The 23,576-nt window shown below is 36.0% G+C and overlaps 1 protein-coding gene across 2 annotated transcripts in view; it reads left to right on the forward strand.

Moving 5' to 3' along the window:
• The window catches only part of LOC135935435 (uncharacterized), a 39,872-nt gene extending 19,810 nt beyond the window's left edge, over positions 1 to 20,062 (forward strand). For both annotated transcript variants that reach the window (XM_065477736.1, XM_065477735.1), the window contains exons 3-5: positions 16,971 to 17,221; positions 18,007 to 18,414; positions 19,142 to 20,062. In XM_065477736.1, the coding sequence (XP_065333808.1) occupies positions 16,971 to 17,221; positions 18,007 to 18,414; positions 19,142 to 19,264 (782 nt within the window). In that variant the 3' untranslated portion in view covers positions 19,265 to 20,062. The remainder of the gene's footprint in view (positions 1 to 16,970; positions 17,222 to 18,006; positions 18,415 to 19,141) is intronic.
• The last annotated feature ends 3,514 nt before the right edge of the window (positions 20,063 to 23,576 follow it).

Genomic DNA, 23,576 nt, shown 5'->3' on the forward strand with positions numbered 1-23,576 from the left:
GGCTAACAATCTCTTTTATGCACTCCATTCAAGCGTATCGGTTTGTGTGATTTACACGCCATGTTGCATTTTCTGCACTGTCCCACAGGTGAACGGCTGCAGCATAAATCTCCAGGGAAAATGAGAGATTTTATTGCGAATTTTCAGCTCATCTCTTGACAGAAAGATCCGATTTCATACTTCACAGGCCGCAGGTCAATCCGGGATTAACACTCAGTCTATTTACGGCGCTTCATATCTTGTTTGACGTTTTTTGCGCCGCCATTCGTTGAAATTAATTACTGCCGGCTGCTGCTGCCGTAGGAAAAGCAATCAACGTCAATTCCAGCAGCAGCCGCGAGTGCAGTGAACCGTTTCTTTTTAGATACACACACACACACGTATTTTATCGATTTTAGAAGCTGTTATTGCCGCAGTTGGAGAACCGGGCGTTCAAATCTCTCTATACCCGCGTCGAGACGGCCTTTTTTAATACGGGCGCGGGCGTACCGGGGAAAGAGTGTTTTGCTGATCGATTATAGGAAGAACCGCAATCCTGGCAAAAAGTGCGAGGGACGTGTGCTTAATGGAGCGAGAACTAATGAACTGCTGGTTGTAATTTTTTATCTTAACATTTTTTTTAGACAGTGATATTTAAATGTCATTGTATTTCATATTTTTCTATATTTTATGTATGTTTCAATTGTTGACTTTTTTAATTTCCAATTTTTTTATTGTTTCAGCTCGTCAGTAAAATTAAATGTACTTTATTCTCAAATAACTTTTAATCATAAAATTTTAGAAACCATATCCAGAATTCAAACTAGGAAAATAAAAAGTCAAGCAGCTAGTGTAATATTTAAATGTGACTCCACATCCCACATGAATTTTAAATTTGCTAAACGATATAAATTGTTTAAACACTCCTTTCCCTACACGAAGAGCCGCTATTTCTATCTATCAACAATCATGTCACTCTCTTCAATTATATTCAATTATAAAATAATGCTGAGATGTTTTGAAGGCTGAATCAGGTCAAGTGATGCTCTCCAGCAGATAAATCGTTTTATCATATATACATTCGTTCTAGCTCGCTCGCTCGCTCGCCAGAATTTTAGAGGAAATAACAGTGCCAGTCGCGCGCGTCTTTGTTTCTCGGCTCGAGGCATTCATTAAGAAAATCGCATCAAGAGGAACGACAATAAAGCTTTACGGCTTATTTTAGAACGCGAGAAGCCTGGATGTGAGCCGCCGGATGATACTTTCTGAGCTAAATTAAATGTCTTCCGAAAATTTAATTTTTGGAGACGAGACTTGGACTTAATTCTTCTCGGAAATGGTTAATGGGGTTGTAAAAAAAACAAGAGGAGAGGTTTATGGTGAACGAGATCATGACTTGACAATGAATATTCCAAGGTTCAGAGGTGTACTACAGTAATAGCCTGCGTGAGAAAATAAGGTTTTTATTTGAACCATCGATCAGCCAAGAGAAATTGACCTGATATTAATTTAAAAGCCTAATGCTGCAGCGGAAATTTTAAAAAATGTTGTCGAGAAAAATAATTTAAAGAATAAAAAAGTTCTTTTGCTATTTCAATAAAAACCCAAATCACAAATTTCACAAACGGAGAGATGTTAAAAATTTCCATTAATCTGCTTTTATTTAAATCATGATTGTAATTAATTTTAGATAGTTTTTGGTCATTCCGGCTCAATTGCAGCTGAAATACAACCCTCTGGTCTCCACCATCATGTTTTACTTTACCTTTAATTTGAATCCAAAATTATTTCAACTTTAAAAAAAATAATCTTAAACTTAATTTCCAGCTCTTAAAGTAGACCAAAAAAATTAAGAGCTTAATCGTTTTCTCACTCTCTCTCTCTAGAAGAAGTGCTCTGTGAAAGGTCAAGTTCTCTTTGCCATATGCACTTAAGATTTCAGTGGTGTTGCGAGTTGAGATCCGAGATCCTTAACTAAGATGGCAAAGAACAAAAGCTCTCGGTGGCGTGAAGCGACAAAGCCGGTGCGAAAAATAACTGCAAAAAGCGGGCGTTCACGACATTAAAGGTAGAGAGCGAGTTTCACGCACGCACGGAAAGTGTCTTCTCGCCGCCCACGCGACAGTCGCTGTCGTCCCACACTTTTCAAGCTCGTTAAACCGGGGCTCTTTTGTTCTTTTGGAAGTGGCGCCGAGCGCGAAAAGCAGCAGACTCATCGATAAGTCCGGCAATTAGGATTTTGTGCTGACTCGGCGCTTCGCCTCGCACGCGTGTGCCGCCATTTACGGAGACGAGAATCCTGGCTAATGAAGATAAAACACACTCGAGAGCTAATTTACCGCTAGAGTACGTGCACGACGAATATACTCACAAATATATTTACGCTCAGCTTAATTGAGAGTGTGTGTGAAAAGGGCGAAGGGCAACACTGAAGCCTAAAAACGCTTCGACTGTTCTCGAAGAGGAATGATCGACGATCCTGGAATTTGCGCGTTTAGGATTAATTTCGTGACTTTCGTGTTTTTGCAATTAATACATTATGTTATATACACGAAATTTGTTGCGTGTATGCGCTTTGGTTTCCACGGTTTGTAAATAAATTTCTCAAATCTAAACAGTGTTAAATGAACTGACAGCAATTCTTTATTTTTCATTTAAAAATAGTTCAACAGATTGTTATGCAAAATAATTTGTTCCTTAAGAATGTTAAAGTATTAGCAGAGGATTTTTTTAATATTATCAATTAGGTAGGATCGAATTTAAGTCGAGTTTGAACGGCAGACAAATTGGTTAAACAAAAAAGTCAGTTTTTCCTGCCGATTGCCAAATATATTTATTATTTTGTGGGACTAGAATATATGAAACTTGAGTTAACACAACATTTTCGCCAATTGTTTTGCATGACTTCACATAAACTACGAGATTTTTAGTCGCTATAGAACCCTTTAGAGGACCCAAAATAAATACAGGGTTCAGAAATACTTTTATATTCATGGTATTTAAGTCTTGATTTTTCCAGAGCATAAATAATGATGCCGTGGGTAAAAAATCAAGAGATATACTTTTTTGCGCTTAATTTAGCTGGCTTTTAGTAAAAAATTATTTATTAAATTGACTTCAATTGGCTAAGAATCTGTATTTTTTGATTTTAATACACATGAAAAAAATTGAAAGAATTAGTATGCTTTGATTCGATTTCTTTAATTTTCTTACTCCTCAAACTACTCCTCGTCCACACCTCCTTTGAAGCATTTAAAAATGAAGGGACCAAATTATTTGAACCAAACGAGGCTAATTGCTGGCAGCTGTGGTGCTGTAATAAATCGATTATTCTGGTCAATTGCTCAATTACATGCAAATATCGGCCGCATATTGCAAGCAGCGATGTAATTTTCCCAACTTATCCATCGAGGGAAAATTAATTCAACTAACATCATCATTATGACAGTGCACTTTGTTGTCTCCATATCAATGCACAAAAAATTCAAATTATTGAAGGGTGCAGCGGCAAATTTAATTTAATAATTTTTGCGGAATACTCCAGCTGCTTGGGCATTATTTGAAATGCGTTTCACAAGAGTGAAAATTATGAAAAGTCAGTTATTTTTGCATCTTATAACGGATCCATTTTTAGATTTGACAACTGGAAACTTCCTTAAATGTTCAAGAGAGAGTTAGCCAGCCAGCTTTTACTGCAATTTTTCGGCCAAACGACTTCCTGCCCGCAACGCTTATCTCGATCAGTCTCGCTCTTTATTTCCCGTTTCTCACCTGAAGCCCGAGATTTTGCTAACCCACGCCCGTTAAAGCGAATATTAAACGCTGCTCGGTAATAAAATTAAGCACAGCAAATTCGCGCTGCTGGTAGTGGTTTTAACAGCCTAATAAATAGCCGAAACTAGAGCTTTGGGCCGAATTTCCTGTCAGTGAATGTGCAAAATAAATTGCATGCGGCGGCGGATAATGAGACGTGCACCGAGACAGCTCAATAATTGCCTGAACAGTTAGCCGCACGTCTCGAGTACCGAGAGATGCGCCGCACTGCATCTCGACGCTGATGGAAAAATTATTATTACTGGATTTCCAGCGGCACTTGGTAAAGAGCAAACACTTACATATTATTATAATAGAGTGCATATACAAAAATTAAAATACAACACGACTCAGCAGGGAGTCACGTGTAGACATAAAAAGCCTTCCACGCTCACGCTGTGTGAATCATGCACCTTAGAAGGCACCTGGGCGCGTTTTAAATACTATTATTACTATCATTTTTTATTGTTTTCTATTCAAGACCACTGGTAAAAATGGTAGAATGGTTACAACAGAATGAAAAAAAATGGAAGAAAATTTATTTCAGACTTGCAATTAACGAATTTTCTCTTAAAAATTTTCAAACGGACGCCATTCTTCATCTCAATTCTGTGCAATGTAGATCCATTTCTACCTTTTTGAACTTTTTCTTGAATTTTTTTCACATTTATGAAAAATATTTTTACAATACAAATTTAAGTATTTCACTTGCTTGCCGTTTAAAATATTTGTAAATTTAAAATTATATATAAGTTTTTGCTGATATTTATGATAATAATAATATAATTAAATTTTAAACTTAATAAACATTTAATAAAATTTTATGTAATGATACATATGATATTAGAATTTTAATATAAATTTTATTTTACAAAACCAAAATAGTCAAATTAATCATATTATATAATATTTCGTCAAGTAATTTACAGTCCTTAAAAGCTCTGTAGTTACTGTGACAGCTAGATATGGTGGTCTCTAGGGAGAGTAATCCTTCATTAACGTAGAAAAAAAAATTTACATGAAAATAAAAAAAGAGGACGTTGCTCAAGAAACGACTCTCAAAGACTTGAGTGAGTCATCAGATTTTTTTTCGTCATAAATATTCAACACGATTGAGACATTCATAAGGAGATATCAGAGGAATCGTCAACAGTATAATAATTAAAATTCAGTGCAGGGACAGAGAGAGTTAATTCTGGCTGCTACTGCCGGAGAAAGAAAGAGCATTAAATTTTATTGTCCCTTGGATGGCGATTAGCCAATCAAAATGCAACGAGACCTCGCGAGCGCGAACAGAAGCCGCGCGTCCGTGAAAGAAGTCGATTGTCTTTTCGAAAAGAGGGGCGCTCGATCGGTCGGGGGGCTGAACACACTGTTCGTTTCATTGAAAATTAGCACGCAGTTTGCCCAGAATGCATATCGTTGCGGTAGCGGCTAATGACTGTAACTACACTTGGTAGCGAGCGGCGAATGACTGGTAATTCAAATACCTCGGCGTTTTTTACCTTTATTTACATCGATACCGATTTTACAGGAGAGACTTAAAACGAGTTTATTAAATTTGCGTTATGAGTTGGTAGAATCGATATCGATATTTAAAATCTGCATTATCGTGAAGCTATTTTCATACCGTCACACCATAAGAAATCTTCGTCTCACTAATTTATTTTATAGCCAAAACTTGACCCTGAAGGTGGTATTAAACATTTGAGTTTGATTACCAAGTGATTATGCTGCCTTAAGACATTGATTTGTGCAAATAATTAAAGATACAGTTATGCAATTTGATATTTATTATGGTTATTATCGTAATTATGTGATAATTTGACAAATATTAGCAAAAATACATGCCATACACGCATACATAAAATTTGATTTTTGCCAACATTGTCATCGCTAAATCTCGGGTTCAAAGTGTCAGAAATGCAAAAACGGCACACCGTTCGACTCGTCTAGAGCTTAGAATAAGAGATTTAGGGATGACTATGTCGGCAAAGATCAAGTTAAACGTTATATTATGAGCGCGTGCATGCATTTTTGCTACCATTGCCACCGCCAAATCTTGGGTTCTAATTACAAAAAAATGTAAAAACTGCACACCGTTCGACTCATCTCAATTTCCTATAGATAGCCAATGCAATTTAGGGTAGTATTTTTTTAATTTAAGAGACTTGTTTTGTAGAGAAAAAGTGTCTGAAAGTGCAAAGCAACGCAATTTTTATCTTATCTGTAGTGCACAGGGTGGAAGGGGGATGAGGGTTGATCACCTTCCAAACCCTTCTGCTATCTAGGGAAGGTTTAGACGAGTTGAACGGTGTGCTGTTCTTGTAATTCTGATGTCTTAAACCCGAGATTTGGCGATGACAATGTCGGCGATTATTGAGTTTTGATTTCTGCGATTGCTGCATGTATTGTCATCGCATACACTAGATGGCATAAAAATCACGCTTCTAACCATCATAATGGTGTAAAATTTTGTCCTGGTGTAGATCATTGTAAAAAAAAACAAAAGACGCACGAAACCGTGTTTGGTAACGAAGTGCAGTTAAAGGTAAAAAACGCCGAGGTATTTGAATTACCAGTCATTCGCCGCTCGCTACCAAGTGTAGTTACAGTCATTAGCCGCTACCGCAACGATATACAATCTCTCGTCCGAATCGGAGAAGAAAAGTCGATCGAGCATTTTTTTTTCGAACAAACAATGAGTGAGCGCTTTCGACAGGCGAAATTTTTAATAAAGAAAGAATAAGAGAGTGGCGTGAAGCAGTTTCCTGGGATCAAAATCCTGATATGATTTAGACACGACTACTTGTAAAAATACTGGAAAATTTGGAAAAATTTTCTGAGGAGTACAAATCAAAATTTCAGACGTTTTTTTGTGGAAAAAAAATTCCATGTTAGTGTAAATTTACTATTTGCTCATACGGTCAGGAATCGAAATTTAAAAATTGCGCAAGGAGATCAATTGAAGCATTGGTTTGTATTTCTATCCTGGCTAGTCCCAAGCCTCGTCAGCAAACTTGGCTATGAAAATACTCATAACTCACCGGGAACATTGGCACACGGACTAACAATATAATATTTTCTAAGGGGGCGAGCGTGGCTCATTAACACCCCCCCCCCCCTACCAACTGACTCTGCTTTTATCTTATTTGCAGCAATTTATTAAAAAATTAAAATTTCCTTTCAATAAATTTCGTTAAAGAGCTATGCTAAATATTCATCGGGTACTATATTAAAAATTAAAGTTGACAAAATATTAGTTTTTATTGTGCTACATATAGCTTTCCGGTCCCGTTTTTTAGGTTATATTGCGTTAGTTGATCAAACAATCAAGTCAAACTACCGGTTACCAGCAGTGCAAAACTTCTACTATTGTTTCTAAAATGCAACCACGGAAAATTCCAAAGCAAAAATAGATTTAATCAAAATTAACAAACGGCACGATTCCACGCGAAGCAAGGCAAAAAAAAATTGCAATTTCACGGCGTTCCTTTGAACTGGAACAATGTTTAATTTAAATATAAAAACACTATTATAATACTGTAAAACGGTTATCTAATTTAAAAATTGTATTGAAATAATTTAAACTCAAAAAATAAGTTTACGATTTATTATTTAAAACATTATAACAATAAATTTATATTTTAACTTAATATATATTTAAATTAAATTTTCGATATCTATAATTCGTGATTACTAAAAGTATCTCAAAATGTCTCAAGAAATTAATATAAATAAGTGGGTGCGCATTGTAATGAATAGATTCTAATAAGTGACTCTTTTTGTACGATTTTGTGCAGTTGCGATAATTTATTAATAATTTAAATTTCCTTTGAATAAATTTCGTTAAAGAGTCATGCGAAAAAATCGTGTTCTATAAACTTTTAAAATTAAAGTTGACAAAATATTAGTTTTGGTTGTGCTATAGCTTTCCGGTCCCGTTTTTTAGGTTATATTGTGTTAATTGTCGAAACAAGCAAGTCAAACTACCGGTTACTCAAGCCAACAGCCAGCAGTGCAAACCTTCTTCTATTGTTTCTAAAATGCAACCACGGAAAATTCCAAAGCAAAAATAGATTTAAACAAAATTAACAAACGGCACGATTCCACGTGGAGCAAGGCAGAAAAATTGCAATTTCACGGCGTTCCTTTGAACTGGAACATTAATTTGGAATGAAATGCTGAGCTATGAATGGAAGAACTCTTTGTAATTGTTTTAACGAGCGGCCAGCCTGTTGCACAAACGGTCCATTGTGCGGTGAGCGCGATGCAGCGAGCAGATAAACCGTACGGCGTGCATGCATGCGTGCGTTCGCGTGAAAATAAAAGTGTGTGTGCTGTGCTGTGCATCGCGCACACATCACGGCCAATATGTAAGCATAGATTCAAAGGATGCAAATTAGGTCCCGCCGCACGACCCAGTGACCGAGCAAGCGCTGAAATTCAGCCTCTCTCGCGTTTCGTACAAATAAAATACATATATATACAAAGTGAGTCCGCCTAGCGGTTTGCACCTGTAAGGAACGCGCGCGCGAGACGAGAGAAACAAAGCAAGCATCCGCCCTCGGGCACTGGGTCAAGCTGCGCGGAATACGTAATCGCCGCTGCCACCGCGCGGCTCTCTCGAAAAATATTTTTCGTCTATCCGAATAACCGGATTTGCCATGCATGTCTAGACTTGTTTATTTGATTTCTGCGTTGGATGTTCTCAATAAGTCGCGATATTTTGTTTTTTTAAATAATATTTTTGTTTTAACCTTTAGAAGAAAAATAATATTAAAATATTTTAAAGCAATTAGCAAATCACAATTTATTTGGGTTAAATTTAAACTTCAAAATCAACAATTTATTAATAAAAATATTTTAAAATTTTATTGAACCTTTTGATATCGATATTTTGTATTTATTTTAATAATTTTTGATTACCTATTTTTAAATAAAATAATATGAATAAGTGGGATGTTAGTATAATTGTAATTATTCTGTAAAAAGAAAATATTTCTTCTTACGAATTCTCTAAACCATGGTTTAGGAATTTAATTAGTACGACTTTTACTCAGTGAATTTTTCTATTAAAAATAGCACATTTTCAGGATGCTCCAATCTCCTATTTTTTTTTCAAAAACAATTCAAGGACAGAAACACACGGAAAAGAATTGAGAATGAAAACGAACAACCATTGAGAGTTTTCCGGCGTTACTAACTGTTCCCAAGCTCTTATTTACAAGTCAGATATTGAGTTTCTAAATTTATATGAATCTTCGAAACTTTATAAGTGAAACTTTCAGTAAAAAATATGTAGACTACACACATTACAAATTTAGATAATTTTACACTATTTTTACGGTTTTGTTAAATGCATCACATCAGATTTTTTAGCAATTTTAGACCTACAAAAACAGTTTTGCTGCCTCAAAAACCCTTAAAAATTTCAATTAGAGTCAATAATCTAAAATTCTCAACACAATTACTAACAAACAAAACTCTCCAGTAATTTTAAAGAATTAATAAAAATAAAAATTTTCATATCAGTTATGCAAAAAATATGAAAAGCGTTCCCTTGCGTCCACGTTTTTATCTCTCTTCATCCAAATAAATTAAGTGACTTGGCACACATAGCAATCGTTTTATTGAAAAGGCGCGTCGCCGCGTCTGTTATTGGGCCGATCGTTTTGATTCGGACTATGTAAAATCACCTGCAGCACTCGATTGGCCCGAATTCGTCCCGCGCCTGATTTGATTACAGCGAATAATGCACATTAAACAGGTTTGGCACACTCAAAAGCGGTTGGGTAATTGCGCCACAATTCTTTTTTTTTATTATTATTCTTAGCCTCTCGCGTTCACATGCTGCTGCTAGTATGGAGATTAGAATCGCGAGCAACAGCATTCCATTTAAAATTATTAACACGATCAAAATGCACACCCTCCGTGCCTGTCCGGATTGTTGTATTATTTCCTCTTGCGCACTCGGTGAACGGCGCATAGCACTCTTTCTTTGGCAATCAAATTTTAATTAGCTCTTGCCACACACCGCCACGCACGACCTTTGAATTGATAATTTTTCGCCTTCTAAGCTAGAGTGCCGCGTTCTTTAATAATTGAACTTATTTACTTTCATAACATGATGTCCGGTTTATTTTCGAGTTTAGACACATTTGAGAGGGAAAAATGCTAATTTACAATATGTTAATGATTCTTACGCAGGAGATTTTCATATTCTTGTTAAACACTAATTCAGATTACTTATAATTTGATAAAGAATTAGTATTTATTTATTTATTAGTTAATCGGATCTAAATTTATTTTGACATTTTATAAATTACATGGCCTACTGGAAAATTTATAAATTTGAAGTCATTGCTATTCACAAACGTCTCCTTAAAAATAAGAATTTTATTTTTCCCTAATATAATATTGTTTTACAGTTTTAACTGCGAATTTAAGTTTTTGAAGAGAATTAAAATAATTTAAATGGTTAAAAAGCGAGTAAATTCAAATTTATTTCTATTTTGAGAATTGTATATTTATAAATTTGTTTACAATTTTGAATGTATATCATTCATGGATTTTACTATTCATAATTATTCTATGCATAAATATCAAAATTTCAAATTAAGCAAGAAAGGGCGAACAGTACTAGCGAAAAATTCTATAACGATCAATCACAAAGTAATAACACGCCGCACTGAGCCGCAAAAAATCATAAAAATCAATAAGTGAGTGTTGAATTACAAAATTACACTGCCCTAGATCCGAGATAATTAATTATGAGTACACGAAAAATATTAAAAACCAATCAAATTTAGATCCTTTTAAAATACGCAAATTAACCTCTTTTACTCGTTCGTATTTGTGCCTTTTTGGTTTTACCACCTTTGATATAATTACGAATTTAGAGGCAAAGCCGAAAGTAGGTTTTGTGCTAACGTAATTAATGACGGATTCAAGCCCCAGGGGATCGAGGCCTCGCCTGTCACAACGGCCGTGTACGGCGAGTGTCGCTACTTTATTGCAACAGATTAACCGCTTCTCAGAAAACACAAATCCGAAAAAGCAGCCGCCGAACGCCGAACGCTGAACGCGCGCAGCAATTAAGTCCCGAGAGTCGAAACGAAAGGCAGCAAAATATGCAATTATTATTAGAAAAATACGATTGCCGCGCTCTCGAAAGTGTGCCGATTCATGTGGAGTAGTTATAATAATGCAAGTGGCACAATTAATAATGCTATAATTACTATTATAGAGCGTTTGGAGTAAGTTGGAATTCCATGTCGCTCGAGTTACAAAATGCTAATGGTCGGTCGGTCGGTCGCCGAGAGAGCAAGTGAGTTTACAGTTAGGCAGGTGCATTGGGCATCTATTCCCAACAACGACGGCACCGGCCCCTGTGTCACGACCGATAATCATGTTTATGCGGGGAGAGCTCCGTTCGATCGCTAATTGAGCACAGCCGATTTTTATCTACGGCATGTGGCTCTCTATTGTTAGTGGGCCATGCTCAATTCAAGTGGCAGACCGACACCCTCTTGCTTGATTTGAATTTTTTAGGAGCTGCAGTTGTACTGTACCTAACTTGAAAGGGCTTGCGTTATTTTTCTTATTGTTAGTTTTATTATGTTAATAATTTCAAGATTTTAAAAATAATCCAACAGTTTTTAAAGATTAGGTAAATATACGAGATTTTGCTCAAACATTTCGTATAAATTATGTTAATTATTTATGTTACTATAGTAGTTACCCAAATGGTTGCTTTTATTTATATTATCTCTACAAGAATAGAAACGCAATATTTTTTTAAATTGTACTTTCAAAATGCAAATTTATATTTTAATACATAATAAAAACAAAAATTCAGTTGTTAAATAAAAATAAAAAAAATTAAAATAGAACTGAAAAAGATTAAACTTTATATTGAACTTACTTTATGCTTAATTAGTTATTAAATACCTTATTTATTTTTAACTTATAAATAACTATGCCAATGTACATAAATATTATTAAAACATGTCAGTTACAGAGCTATTAGAAAGTACAACTGAAAAGTCGGTCTCTCTTTTACAAAGTGACAAAATTGACGTCAACTCGAGTGGTGTTCAAGAGTTACGTGCGAGCGCATAGAGTTCAGTCAACTTTCTTTCTTTGGCCAGCCAGCACAGCCGCTCCGGGGCCGGTTTGTTATGTACCTGCAGTGCTAATGCATACATAGGTCGAGAGTTGGCAACCAACTCTCCGTGCCGGACAAACGCAGCCGCTCTGAATAAATAAATACATAAATGAGCATTCTGCTGAATTCATTAGAAACCATTCATTGCGATCGAAAAAGTAGAAAACAGCAGCTGCTGCTGCTGCTACCCTGTGTAAGCGAGATGAACAGTTGAAGTATAGACGCGAGATGTGATTCGGCGCAGCAAATTTGGCGAAAAAGCGACGTTTTTGGAGCCGCACTTCCGGCGTTTGTCCTCGGTAGAAAACAAAAGCAGTCCAGTGGGGTCTCCACGCACCTGACTGAGTTAGGAAGTCTCCCACGGCGATATATTCGTCCAGCCAAACGATGCGTCGCATTTTACTTTTTACTTGTTAGCACCTTTGTTTTCTCTGGTCTCAAAGATGGAGAACTCAACGTTTTCGGAGAAATTTGACAAAAAATTTAAGCGTCTGCTGTTACGCATTGTTAAAATACACGAAAGCTAAAATTCAGGCAAAAAAATAAGTTTAAGAGGCATGAGAATGACATGATGATTCTCCCTATGCAGTTAAACTTCACTCCATGCCTCGATCTTGCAATGAAATTCAAAGTTTTGCTCAGACCAAGAATTTTAATATGCTTCAACAGATCTCTGGATTTGTTAAAGCCCTTGAAATGGTTGACGAGAACTGTAAATCGGCTTTTTTCCAAGCAGATGTATTTATTATTTTAAACAATAAAATGTGCCACTCACGTGCACAACCAATTGCCAAAAATTCGATTTCCTCCATAAAAAATTTGAGCTAAAATGGAGTCATTTTTTAAATTAATACACTTTCTTGCTCAGTAAACCATTCCTTCAAATTTAGATTTTGTTAAATCTTGACAATTTCAGGGTTCTAATTCATCTGGAAAACCTTTTTTTAATTTTTGTCGAAAATTTAGATTTCCCCATATTTATGTTTTTCTTTTAGAAACACTGCAAAGTGTAAATGAAACAATAATTCGAACCAAGAAAATAAAGTATAAAGTACGCTATCCAGATCAGTCAGAGAACTCTCTGGCAGTCACCATATATTGCCTTTTGAGACACAAACAGAAATTATTTATGGACCACCAACCTTACTGACTGAGTTAAATAAAAAATGAGTCCTTGAAAATAATACAGGTTTTTTTTAATATAGAAAAAGAACAGTTCAATTTTGTGCTGTCGATATATTTCTGAGTGGTGAGCGCCTTCGCCCGCACGACGCAGGTGGCATAATTTTTATTAAATTTATTAGTACATATTATTCTCTCGCAGCAGTCGCCGACGGCTGCCAAAACCTGTCCAGTTGCAAAAGAGCCTCATGCCCGCTTTAATTATAGATTAGGCAAATTTTGCGGTGCACACGCACGTACATCTCTGAAAATGACGAGCAAGATGCCGACTTTAGAGATTGCGGTTTGTTTTGTTTAACCGTCTGGCGGCACAAAGAGAATGCAAATCCGGCAAATCTGACGGATCAGCCTTTTTGTGTTGTATAGCGGTCGCCGGGGGCTTTTTGTTCTAGATTGGCCGCAACAATGCGTCTTGCATCACTTGGCTCAACAAATAAAATGCCACCTGCAATTACTTTCTTCCAGTTTCGGTTTTATCGCTCTCACATTTTTTCAAAAGATGTTTGAGACCCCGGATTTAAAGAATCGACTCGTTAAAAGTGAAACAATGCAGCCATCTAATTGAAATTCCTGCTGCCGAGCCGCTCCATTTTATTTTAAATTACTGACGATTTCCAACAAATTTTAGTGCAATCAACAAAAAGCAAAGTGTGTGCTCACGTTCACGCTCGCCGGCATCGGTTTTTTTCCTCTCATCCGGCCTGCAATCAACTGGGCGTCCGCAAATACAATAAAAATTGCGTCAATCAGCGGACGTGTCGGGCGAAATTAATTTCATAACACCTTCGTGGAAGTACAGGAGAAATTCACGGAAGCAAAAAGCAAATTGCGAATGTGTCTGGCGGTGCTGGCTGGTGCTCTTCGAAAATTGCGGTGCTGACTTTCAAAAGGCGTGAAAAGCGCAAACACGAGATTAGGACAAAAACAGAGGAGATGCTGCCGAGTGAAAAAGAGCGTTTACGACGTGACTCTCAACTTTGTTTTGATGCCTTTTTTCCAGTCATTTCCTTGCCTTATAGCGAAAATAAACTGCGTTGCACTCGAAGGGAAAACACCTGCACGCTCGAATGGAATTCTGAGCCTTTTTGGAATACTTTGCACAGAAAACTCTATAGCATTTTCGACGCTGACGCTACAAAATTTATATAATTTAATACAAAAATCGTTATCTGTATCTTTTTTAGCTAAGAAGTATTTTTTTAAATAGGAATTCTTGTGAGAAGAAGGATGAAAAATCAAATTTTATTGATTTACATTCGGAAAACCTAAAATTTCAATAGGTTTCTCTCACAATACTTTTGATAAATTTATTTAACACAGTTTTTGGCAGTTGAAATAATTAAATAATCCTATTACATAACCAGGATTTTTAATTCATTAATAATCTAGCATCCATTTTAAAATTATTGCGAGTGTGGATTCCATCCCGCCAAACTTGATAGTTTATATCCACAAGAGAGACCATAAATTTAGGCAGCTGGCCTACAAACTTAGGTCCGAATGGTTTGCAGCTCACCTGAATGATTTCGTAACAGTCGGAGTGTAGAGAAGTGCAAAGCGCTCGCGGTGATGTCTGTCTAAATATCTGTGGTTTTATTGCTTTAATTTGCACCCGTGGCGTTTCGGTTGATTTGCCATTTTTGGGTCAAGTCGCTCCACGAATGAATCAAACCGAGAGCGAGGTCGTAAAATGCTGGGCGCAAAAAATGCGAGAAAAGAGCAAAAATGGGATTGCTATATGCGGTCGCTGCGTTTTCTAGGGCTAAATATACTTCTTGCTGCCTTCACCGTTATCGAGCGATGAAAACATTTGATCAAATTTAGATTTTATCTAGCGCTGCCAGTAAGAGCTCGTAATATCATTAATGACATATTGCTACAGGGAAAATTACGAAAATGACATAATCTTTTGTCTTTTATCCTATTTACTTTTGTATAGTTATTTAGCAAGAAGAATTTTATACAGGAAAAATATTTGTTCCTTTGTTTAATTTTATATTTTATTTAATAAAAATTATCCTAAGTTTTGTATTTTTATTATTTTGAAGACAAAGTTAGTATTGAAACGCGTTTCTATGTATAGTTGATCAATGTTAATTGATAAATTAGTAAAAAAAATTAAAACTGGCGTTCCTGCTCTTTAGATAAATTAACAACATTGAACAATAACTGTATCGATTGTTAATGAGATTTATGCTTATCAATTTTGCATTTCTTCGTGTTAAGGAATTTTAAGAATACAATATTTTGCTAACTTCCAATAAATCATGACATGTCTCACGGTTACAAATTCTTAATAAGTTCGTAATTCCTGCAATCTGGTTTCTACAGTGAAATTAACTTAAAAACATACATTAATCGCTATAAACGCACAGTTTTACCAAATAAAGACATGAGCATAATCATAAAAAATAGTCATTAGCGTGGCTGAACGAAAGTTATTCCTCGTTAGCTTCTTCTCGGAAAAAACGCCCACAAGACGGTTGCTCGCTTTTGGTGTCGGACCGAGTTCGACGGCCCATTGTTGCTGGATGGAAATAATAATAAAAAATCTCGCTCATCCTCCGACTGCCTCTCTGCTTTTGTGCATGCGAAGGAAGCCACGCGGCACGATTTTCGCGGCGTGGGACGATTGCACACCAGCTAAAAGCTAAACTCGGTGCCGAAATCGTCACCCACTCGCCGCCGACTGGAACCAATTCTTCTTCTTCTTCCTCGCGTGACTCATTTTTCCCCTTTGTTCTTTTCTCCGCAGTTTTACTTTTCGTGTTTTCGTTTGTCGCGCTCTTTTGACAATTAGAACTATACGTTTTCTCAATTAATTAACTTTCTCTGCGATTAATAATACACGTGTGGCTAATTTTACAAGACGTGGCGAATCGGTCGCTGGCACCTGTGTCTGCAATTTCTACCGAGCCGAAATCACGTTTCCCCTAGAGCGAGAAAATTAGGAATTATGAACAAGAAAAAGGTCTTGCTGAACCAATGCTCTTCAATCAGATTTGTACGCAGTCGAAACAAAATCTTTGCAAGACTTTAAAAATTGGTTTCAATCAAAATCTCCTTTCGTCATCCTCTCCTCATTTTTACCCAATCAAATAATTTACTTTTACTTCTAGAAAAATCAATTCATGTGCGTTTCTCGTCCGCATGGTGGCAGATAATTTGCGAACACAAACGGAATGTGAAATTATTTTTGGCAGGGGCGGCGAGACCGACGCAAAAGAGAAACTTTGATCGCACGTGTGGGAATTTCCGTGCATCAAATTGCAGCTCACCAATATCCGTTAGATCCTAAGAATACATTATCCACTCTAAATACAATGCGCTGATATTCCGATTTTAGATGTCCCTACAATTCTCATTTAATTTTTAAATTTAACGTTAATTACTTTGCAAACTTAATTATATTACTTTTTTATTCTATATAAAAGTTTTGTTGGTAAATTTTTATTTAATAAAATTTAAAAAAAAACATTGCATTATTTAATTTTAAGTTGTTTGTCATTTTTATTATTTTATTTTAAAATTTATTGTTTTATGTACATTTATATTGTTAAATTATTTTGAAAATATGAGTTATTTTTCTTTTAAATAATCTAGCAAATCGATTTCTAAGAATAAATATCTAAATTGCATCTGTCTTTAATGTGGATGGAGAATATATTCTAAATATTAATAATATCTTGAATTCACGTTAAGTAAATAAATATTAATAGCAAATAACTGAAAAAAAATGAAAATTAAATCAAATTTTCACGCAGTGAAATTTGTCCATTCATTTTTCTGCTGTAATTAAACCGTTTTCTTTCGTGAACTGTTGCAGAGGAGGAAGACGAGTGGCGCAGTCCGCCGAGCTGGTCGCCGCCGAGGGTGGCGGCGGCGCCGCCAGCCCCCGACCTGTCACTGCCGCGGCCGCGACGTGTGCACCAGCCGCAGCCGCTCGACGAGCCGGCCATCAAGCCACACAGGGTGCCCAGCTTCGTGGACAAGCAGGAGGCCCCCCGCAGGCGAAACAGAGACCCTGAGCTCAGGCAGCGCTCGCCCTCACCCTTGTCCCCCAGGGAGAGGTTTCAGGTAAATTTTTATGAGCTTTTTTTTTTCAAATCAGTGAATTAAGATTGTAAAATAAATTAACACAAAAGTTGGAAGCACGATTTATGAAATTTTAAGCTGTTTTACTTTACTATAATTACTGAAAAACTGTCAAAATGTTATCTTAAGATGTCCATATCGGCAAAAAATCTTTTATTTTTCCTGAAATTATTCAGAATTTTATTCAAAATTAAATCTGAATTAATTATAAATCAAGCTGAACATCAGAGGAAAGTCTTAAAGAAATGTTTGAGCATTGAAGAGGCTATTGATATTTTTTATAAATGTTGAAAATTTCATAATGTAAAGTTTTGCGTTCTTTCCTGATTCTAAGAATAAGTTAAGCTCTACAAATAATTTTGAATATTAAAAAATGTGTGGTCCATTCTGAATCTAGATAACATCTAATAAAAATAGTATTTTTTATTACATTTGAACTAATCTTAATTGATAAAAGTCATTTACAATGCGTGAAAACCGAATAAATTATAAAAATATCTAACAAATTCCGAGTATTAATAATTTATTTGGTTTTATATTTTGTAAAAGTATTTTTCAATCCATAAATTGCAAACAAATAAAACTAAATGATTTCTTTTTAAAAATTGAAAAAGCTACAGCAAACTTTTAAAACTGAAGAAAGTAACAAAAGACCTGTGCTACATGTTTTTTTTATTGTTTTTTTTTCGTTGTAGTCATCACTAGTTTTATTCAGGAAATGAAATCAAAGATGAGTTCTCTAAAATTTAACTATATTGTGTTGTCAGGACGCAAAAGAAAAGTTCCATCGGATGGAGCGAGAAAAGATCGACGAATTGCAGTTGCGGCTGGAGCGGCGGCGGCAAGAGACTGCGGCGGCCAACGTCGCGGCCGCCATGTCGTCGGGCCGGGCGCCGCCCACGGAGGCCAGAGGCCAGTTCCGGGCCGTGCCGGTGCGCAACTTGTCCGACGACGAGCTGGACGACGAGGAGGGCTTCGAGCCGGTGCTGATTCCGCTCAAGGAGACCGAGGAGCAACGCCGCCGCACCTCGCACGAGCTGGCGAAAGAGTTCAACAACAAACGACGCTCGTACCACCAGCTCTCCACCCCGTCCAGTGGCTACCACGAACTCGCTGAGCACGAGAGGTTCCCCGGCCTCGACAGGCAGACGGCCAGGCTCAACCACCACTTCCAGGTACAGAAATTAAAATTTTAAATGTAATAAAACGTAGGTTTTTTTATACACGGTGGCTATTATTCTAAACAAAGAGTCCAAGAAAAGTTGTTTTTACTTAAATTTTTAGGTAAACAGTTCAGGTCGAAGAAATACGTATTGCAATATAAGAAAAAACTTTTGATTTGTGCGCAGAATTTTTTAAAATGGCGACTATTAGAGTCTGCTATTTATGGAAGATTTCCTAATGTTATAATCTCACTTTAACGAATTTTAAATATTGTGTTAAAAAATAGGATGTTACTTTTTTAATGACCAAGAATTTCAACAAATTTGATAAATTATTCAGTCAAAGAATACTCGCTTATTAACATATTTTGTGGAGGAAGAGGTTTTAAAAGCTTTTTAACATTGAAAAATTAAAACATTTATTCTTAAAATAATAATTAATAAATTAAGTATAAGAAAAAACCGTTTTGATATTAAAAGCGTGCATCGTGGGTAGTCATAAATACAATTTTAAATTTCAATTCGCAGCTTTTTTAAAAATGGTGAACTTTAGCCGCCGTTTGAAAATCTCTCTTGAAATAGATTTAATTTTTGCAATGCTGCTCCTTTAGCGCTTAGAAACAATTTTAATTTAATTTGTCTCACCGGCCATATTTTCGTATAAGACCCTAGAGAAATAATTCCGAATATTAATCTTAACAAAACAAATGTAATATTTTTTTAAATTGTGTGATTTCAGGAGCGGTATAGGCACAGCTATGCAGAGCCCGAGTATTTCAACCGGCAGCAGGGGATGCGAAGGTACACGCCGAACGGGGCGCCTCCCCTGTCGAACAGGCTGGCCGGCATCCATCCGTACTGATGTCGAAACGTGTGGGGCAATGGGAGTTTTGTTAAGTTCGTGCGAGAGTGAATCTGCGATCCGGAGAAAACGACTCTTTTGCTAATTTTTATAATTTAAAAATTACAAAGGCTCGTTTTCTCCTAGCGGTTTTTAGAGCAATTTGTCTCGATCATTATTGGGGGCTTTTCCTTTTTTAAAATGTCACGGACTGTGCCTGGAGTTTTGGTCAAAACTTTTGGCTCCAGTCTGACGCAAGTGCGGAATTCACGGACCTTTTGACGGATTTTGGGGAAAATCTCGACAAAGAACACGTCTAAACTATTGCTCAGCGAAAAGGAAATGCCGATTTTGATTGGGAAAATTGCGATATTTTTTTATTATCTGCTTCAGAAGTGTGTGGGAGATGTGAGATGAACTCGAATCGTGTGTATAATAAGTGAAAACAAAGTCCCAGCAGTGCAGCTGGATTGCCATAAAAATTTTACTGTCTGCGCGCGAGTAAAGAATAAAAGAGGACCGTTCTGTGTCTGTATTATCAACTAACAAAAGTTTACTGTTAAAAACGCATTGTAACAATCCTTTCGTGAGACGCGATATTATCCTCGAAAATTGACGAAAAAAAATTATAATTAAATAAAACGGTAAAATCCTTTCGATTTCTCGGAGATCGTTAACGTCGTGTCCGAAATGAAGTTCTCATGTGATCAAGAGTCATTTATTGTGTACTTTATTGTCTGTGTTGTGTGGCTCATTCCCAATCCCTGATGTGACAGCTAGAGGAATCACCGCAATAAAGCATAATTTTTAATCCAAACACCCGATGCAGTTTATATCTCGTAAAAATCCCAATGGTTGTTAATCTTGACCAAAAACGAGCGTGGAATTTGATATTTCTCTCCATAGAAGAACTCATATGAATTGGACGGTAAAAATCTTGCTTTTTGTCAAGAAAAATAGATTCAAGAGCTAGATTGTAAAAGAGCATGAAGTCTAAAACTCTATAAAGATCAAGGAAATCTGGAAATGAAGACACGTTGGAATTTGTTAACTGGAACGGTTTGATTTAGGAATACAGGGCAACAATTGGAATTAATTTGAAATCGTCCTTGTCCCGGCAAAATTGCGTAACTTTCAACAACCAAACGCGAATTTCCTTGTTGCAAGAAAAGGTCAACAATCAATTTGACAATGAAAATTTGGGTGTTTGTTGAACGTTGCGCAATTTTGCCGGGACCAGGACGAAATATTGACTACCAAAGACAGTTGATTAAATTGTTTGCATGAATACAAATCGCAGTAATAAAAGTCGAGTTTAAGATTTAGCCTAATTTAAATAATAAAAATAACAGTTATTTTCAATTATTTTTTCGCTTTATTTCGATTCTTTTCGTACCGATCTATCCAATGGTGTGAAAATAATGGAGCAAATTCTCCTTCTGCTGAAAAAAATCTTGATTGTCAATAAAAATACAAGCTCACTGCTTGGTTAGCATGGGCTTTGAGGTAAAGGGAAAATATTTTTTAGATTTTCGCTGTATACTGATCCGCTTTATTTTGGCTAATAAACAAGTTTTAGGCAAAGGAAATAGAATTGTGACGTGAGTCAGGATAGCGAACATAACGTTTTGTTACAGGATGACAATTGAAAATTATTTCAATCAGCAGTTGGTCGATAAAAAATTTGTTCTAAAATTTGCAATTATCAACAAAAGACCGTAAAACCGTAGAAATTTAAATTTTTCGAATTTTCTCCAAAATTTACACCACTTGGCCACATTTTCTTGGCAGATTTCGATTCCTCTCGTCGAGATCTGTCCAACAGCGTATGAAATCTTTTTGGGAAACTCTTTGTTGTGAAATAAATTAGGATTTAAATAAGAAGACAAGTGGTTTTCACAATTTTTTGGCTGCTTGTTGAAATTTCCTTTGTTGTCTAACAATATTGCTTGACAATGAGAAACTAAAACTCATGGTCATAGGTCATAAAAATAATTTTAACAAGACCTTTAGAATAAATAACTTAAAAAACTTCTGACGTCACAATGAACTGGCTGATCTAATCATATTCTCCAAAATATAATTTATTTCAATCAACCACGTCCAAATGAGATTGTGATTCTTGTTTTAATTCATTAAACAAATTATTTCCTTACGTCTATAAGTGGTGTTAAGTTCACTTAACAAGTCATAATAATTAGCTTTACAGTTACGAGCAAGTCGTTTATAGAAGCTGACGAGATTACTCAACGAGATCATTGCACACAGGCGCCGCGTTTCGATCGGTTCACGCGAGGCGCGATCGGATATTTGCATTTTCCCACAGCGCCTAATTGAGCGTCGCGCGCGCGCGATTTAAGAGATCTGCTCGCTCGCGAACAAAGGCCAGCATTGCGCCGCGAGTGAGCAAGTGAAAGGGTGTTCGAAAGAGCAATGTGGATGGATGTGCCCGGCGGGGAAAGTAGGTCGGCCCCCACAATGCAAAGCGCACACAAGAAAAGACGCCCTCGGTGCGCGCATTGCAATATTTTTATTTATCTCTTCAGGCTGAGACATACAGACCAATCGATCAGATCAGTCGCACAGCGCGCTCACTCAGCCAAAAATTAGCCATTCATTCCGCTTGGCGCTGAACAAGAAACGCGTTTAAGAACAAGTGATTGTCCAACCTTGGCTTGTGTGCATTTTTTTTTTGTATGTGCGCTCGTTGCTGCAAACTGCAAACGCAAACGGCGGACAAACCTCTTTTGTGAGAGGATTGTTGTATGACGTGAGTCGTATTCTCACCGTGAGCCGAGCGACGCGATGCACTTCCTTGTTAAGCAAACAGTGTCAAAATGCACCTTTCAAATAGGTATTTTAGCTGCTAATAAAAGAAATGCAGAAATGCTCCGGCCATCAGTTCAATTTGCCAATACACCTCGTTAGACATGGATTTTTTAACTTTTGTGTAAAACAATAAATCTGTCCAAAGCTAGTGTGTTGAAATAATAAATTCAAAATTTCTAATTTTCCTTAGAATAATAAAAATTTGCTCCTTAAAAAACGGTTTTCCCCTTTCTCTTAAGAAGGTTTGAACAAAATCTTGTTATTTTTACACAACAAAATAATTCCATCAAACGCTTGTTCCGATTTTAGGCTGAACTTTGTTCTAGTTAAGCATAGAATAAATTATCCAAAATATTATTCGAATCTTCATCTCTGGAAACAGGCAAAAACTGAATATATTTGGTCGTATTAGCAACCAAATTAAAAAACACGATACACTTTCGCCAAGATAAAAGGGTTAAGAATTTTAGACACGGTATATACAAAGAAAATGTTAACTCGTTTTCAATGCAACAATGTAGTGCTCTGACCGACATTATCTCATAGCCAAGGTTGAAAAGACGTCTATATGCACAGCTTCTAAAGAGACGGATCAAGGTTGAATGGAAAATATTTTTCGATTTGTTTGAACGGCAGCTTGTTAGACTTGGATAGTTAACAAGACATTATCTATTCCCCATACTTGTAATTCACGATATTAATTTCAACAGAAACTAAATATGTAATTCAACTAATCACCTAATTTTCTTATAAGACAAAAATTTATGAGAAAACTTCGCTATAAAACTGAATAACTTTTATTTAACCTCAAATTTAAAGGTTTTTTATAAGAATTAAACAAAAACACTTAGGCGCATAATGCTGTTTTAACTAAAAATGAACTGAAGAGTACACGGCGGCATTACTTAACAAAATGGAATCTTTTGAGAGATTTAAAAATTTATTTTTAATTGAAATATTCATTTTTAATGTAAGAAAAAAATACATTTAGACGAAAAGAAAAAATAAAAGCTTATATAAGACACTTATAAAATCAAGATTTTTATTTCGATCTAATTTATAAGCTATGTCGGTCCCAAAATGGTCGTTTAATTTTTTTGCCATTAATTGAATTAAAACACACACTTTTGGAGGGATATTTCATTAGAAACTTCGTAAGAGTTAAGTTATTGGCGAATATCGACAGTTAAGTGCCAAGGAGTGTTTACAATCTTCAAAGTGACGACAAAATTTCACCTTTCATGGGTCTTAAAAGCGGATTAATTCAGGACAACAAATAAAAAATTATATGAATTGTTGGCTACACTAAGAAATTGTTCAAATTGTTGGTTTTCAAAATTTATTCCGAAATGTACATTAAAATCAAATGAACACATTGCTACAATTAATTTCTCCCAGACTTACAGCGCTTTGCAATATTTATTTGGCATATTTCGAATCCTCTCATTAAGATTCATTATACCCAACGGCTTTTTACACGTTTTGGAGAAACTCTTTGTTAGGA

The sequence above is a fragment of the Cloeon dipterum genome, chromosome 2, assembly GCF_949628265.1.
Source record: "Cloeon dipterum chromosome 2, ieCloDipt1.1, whole genome shotgun sequence".
In the NCBI taxonomy this organism is placed as follows: Eukaryota; Metazoa; Arthropoda; class Insecta; order Ephemeroptera; family Baetidae; genus Cloeon; species Cloeon dipterum.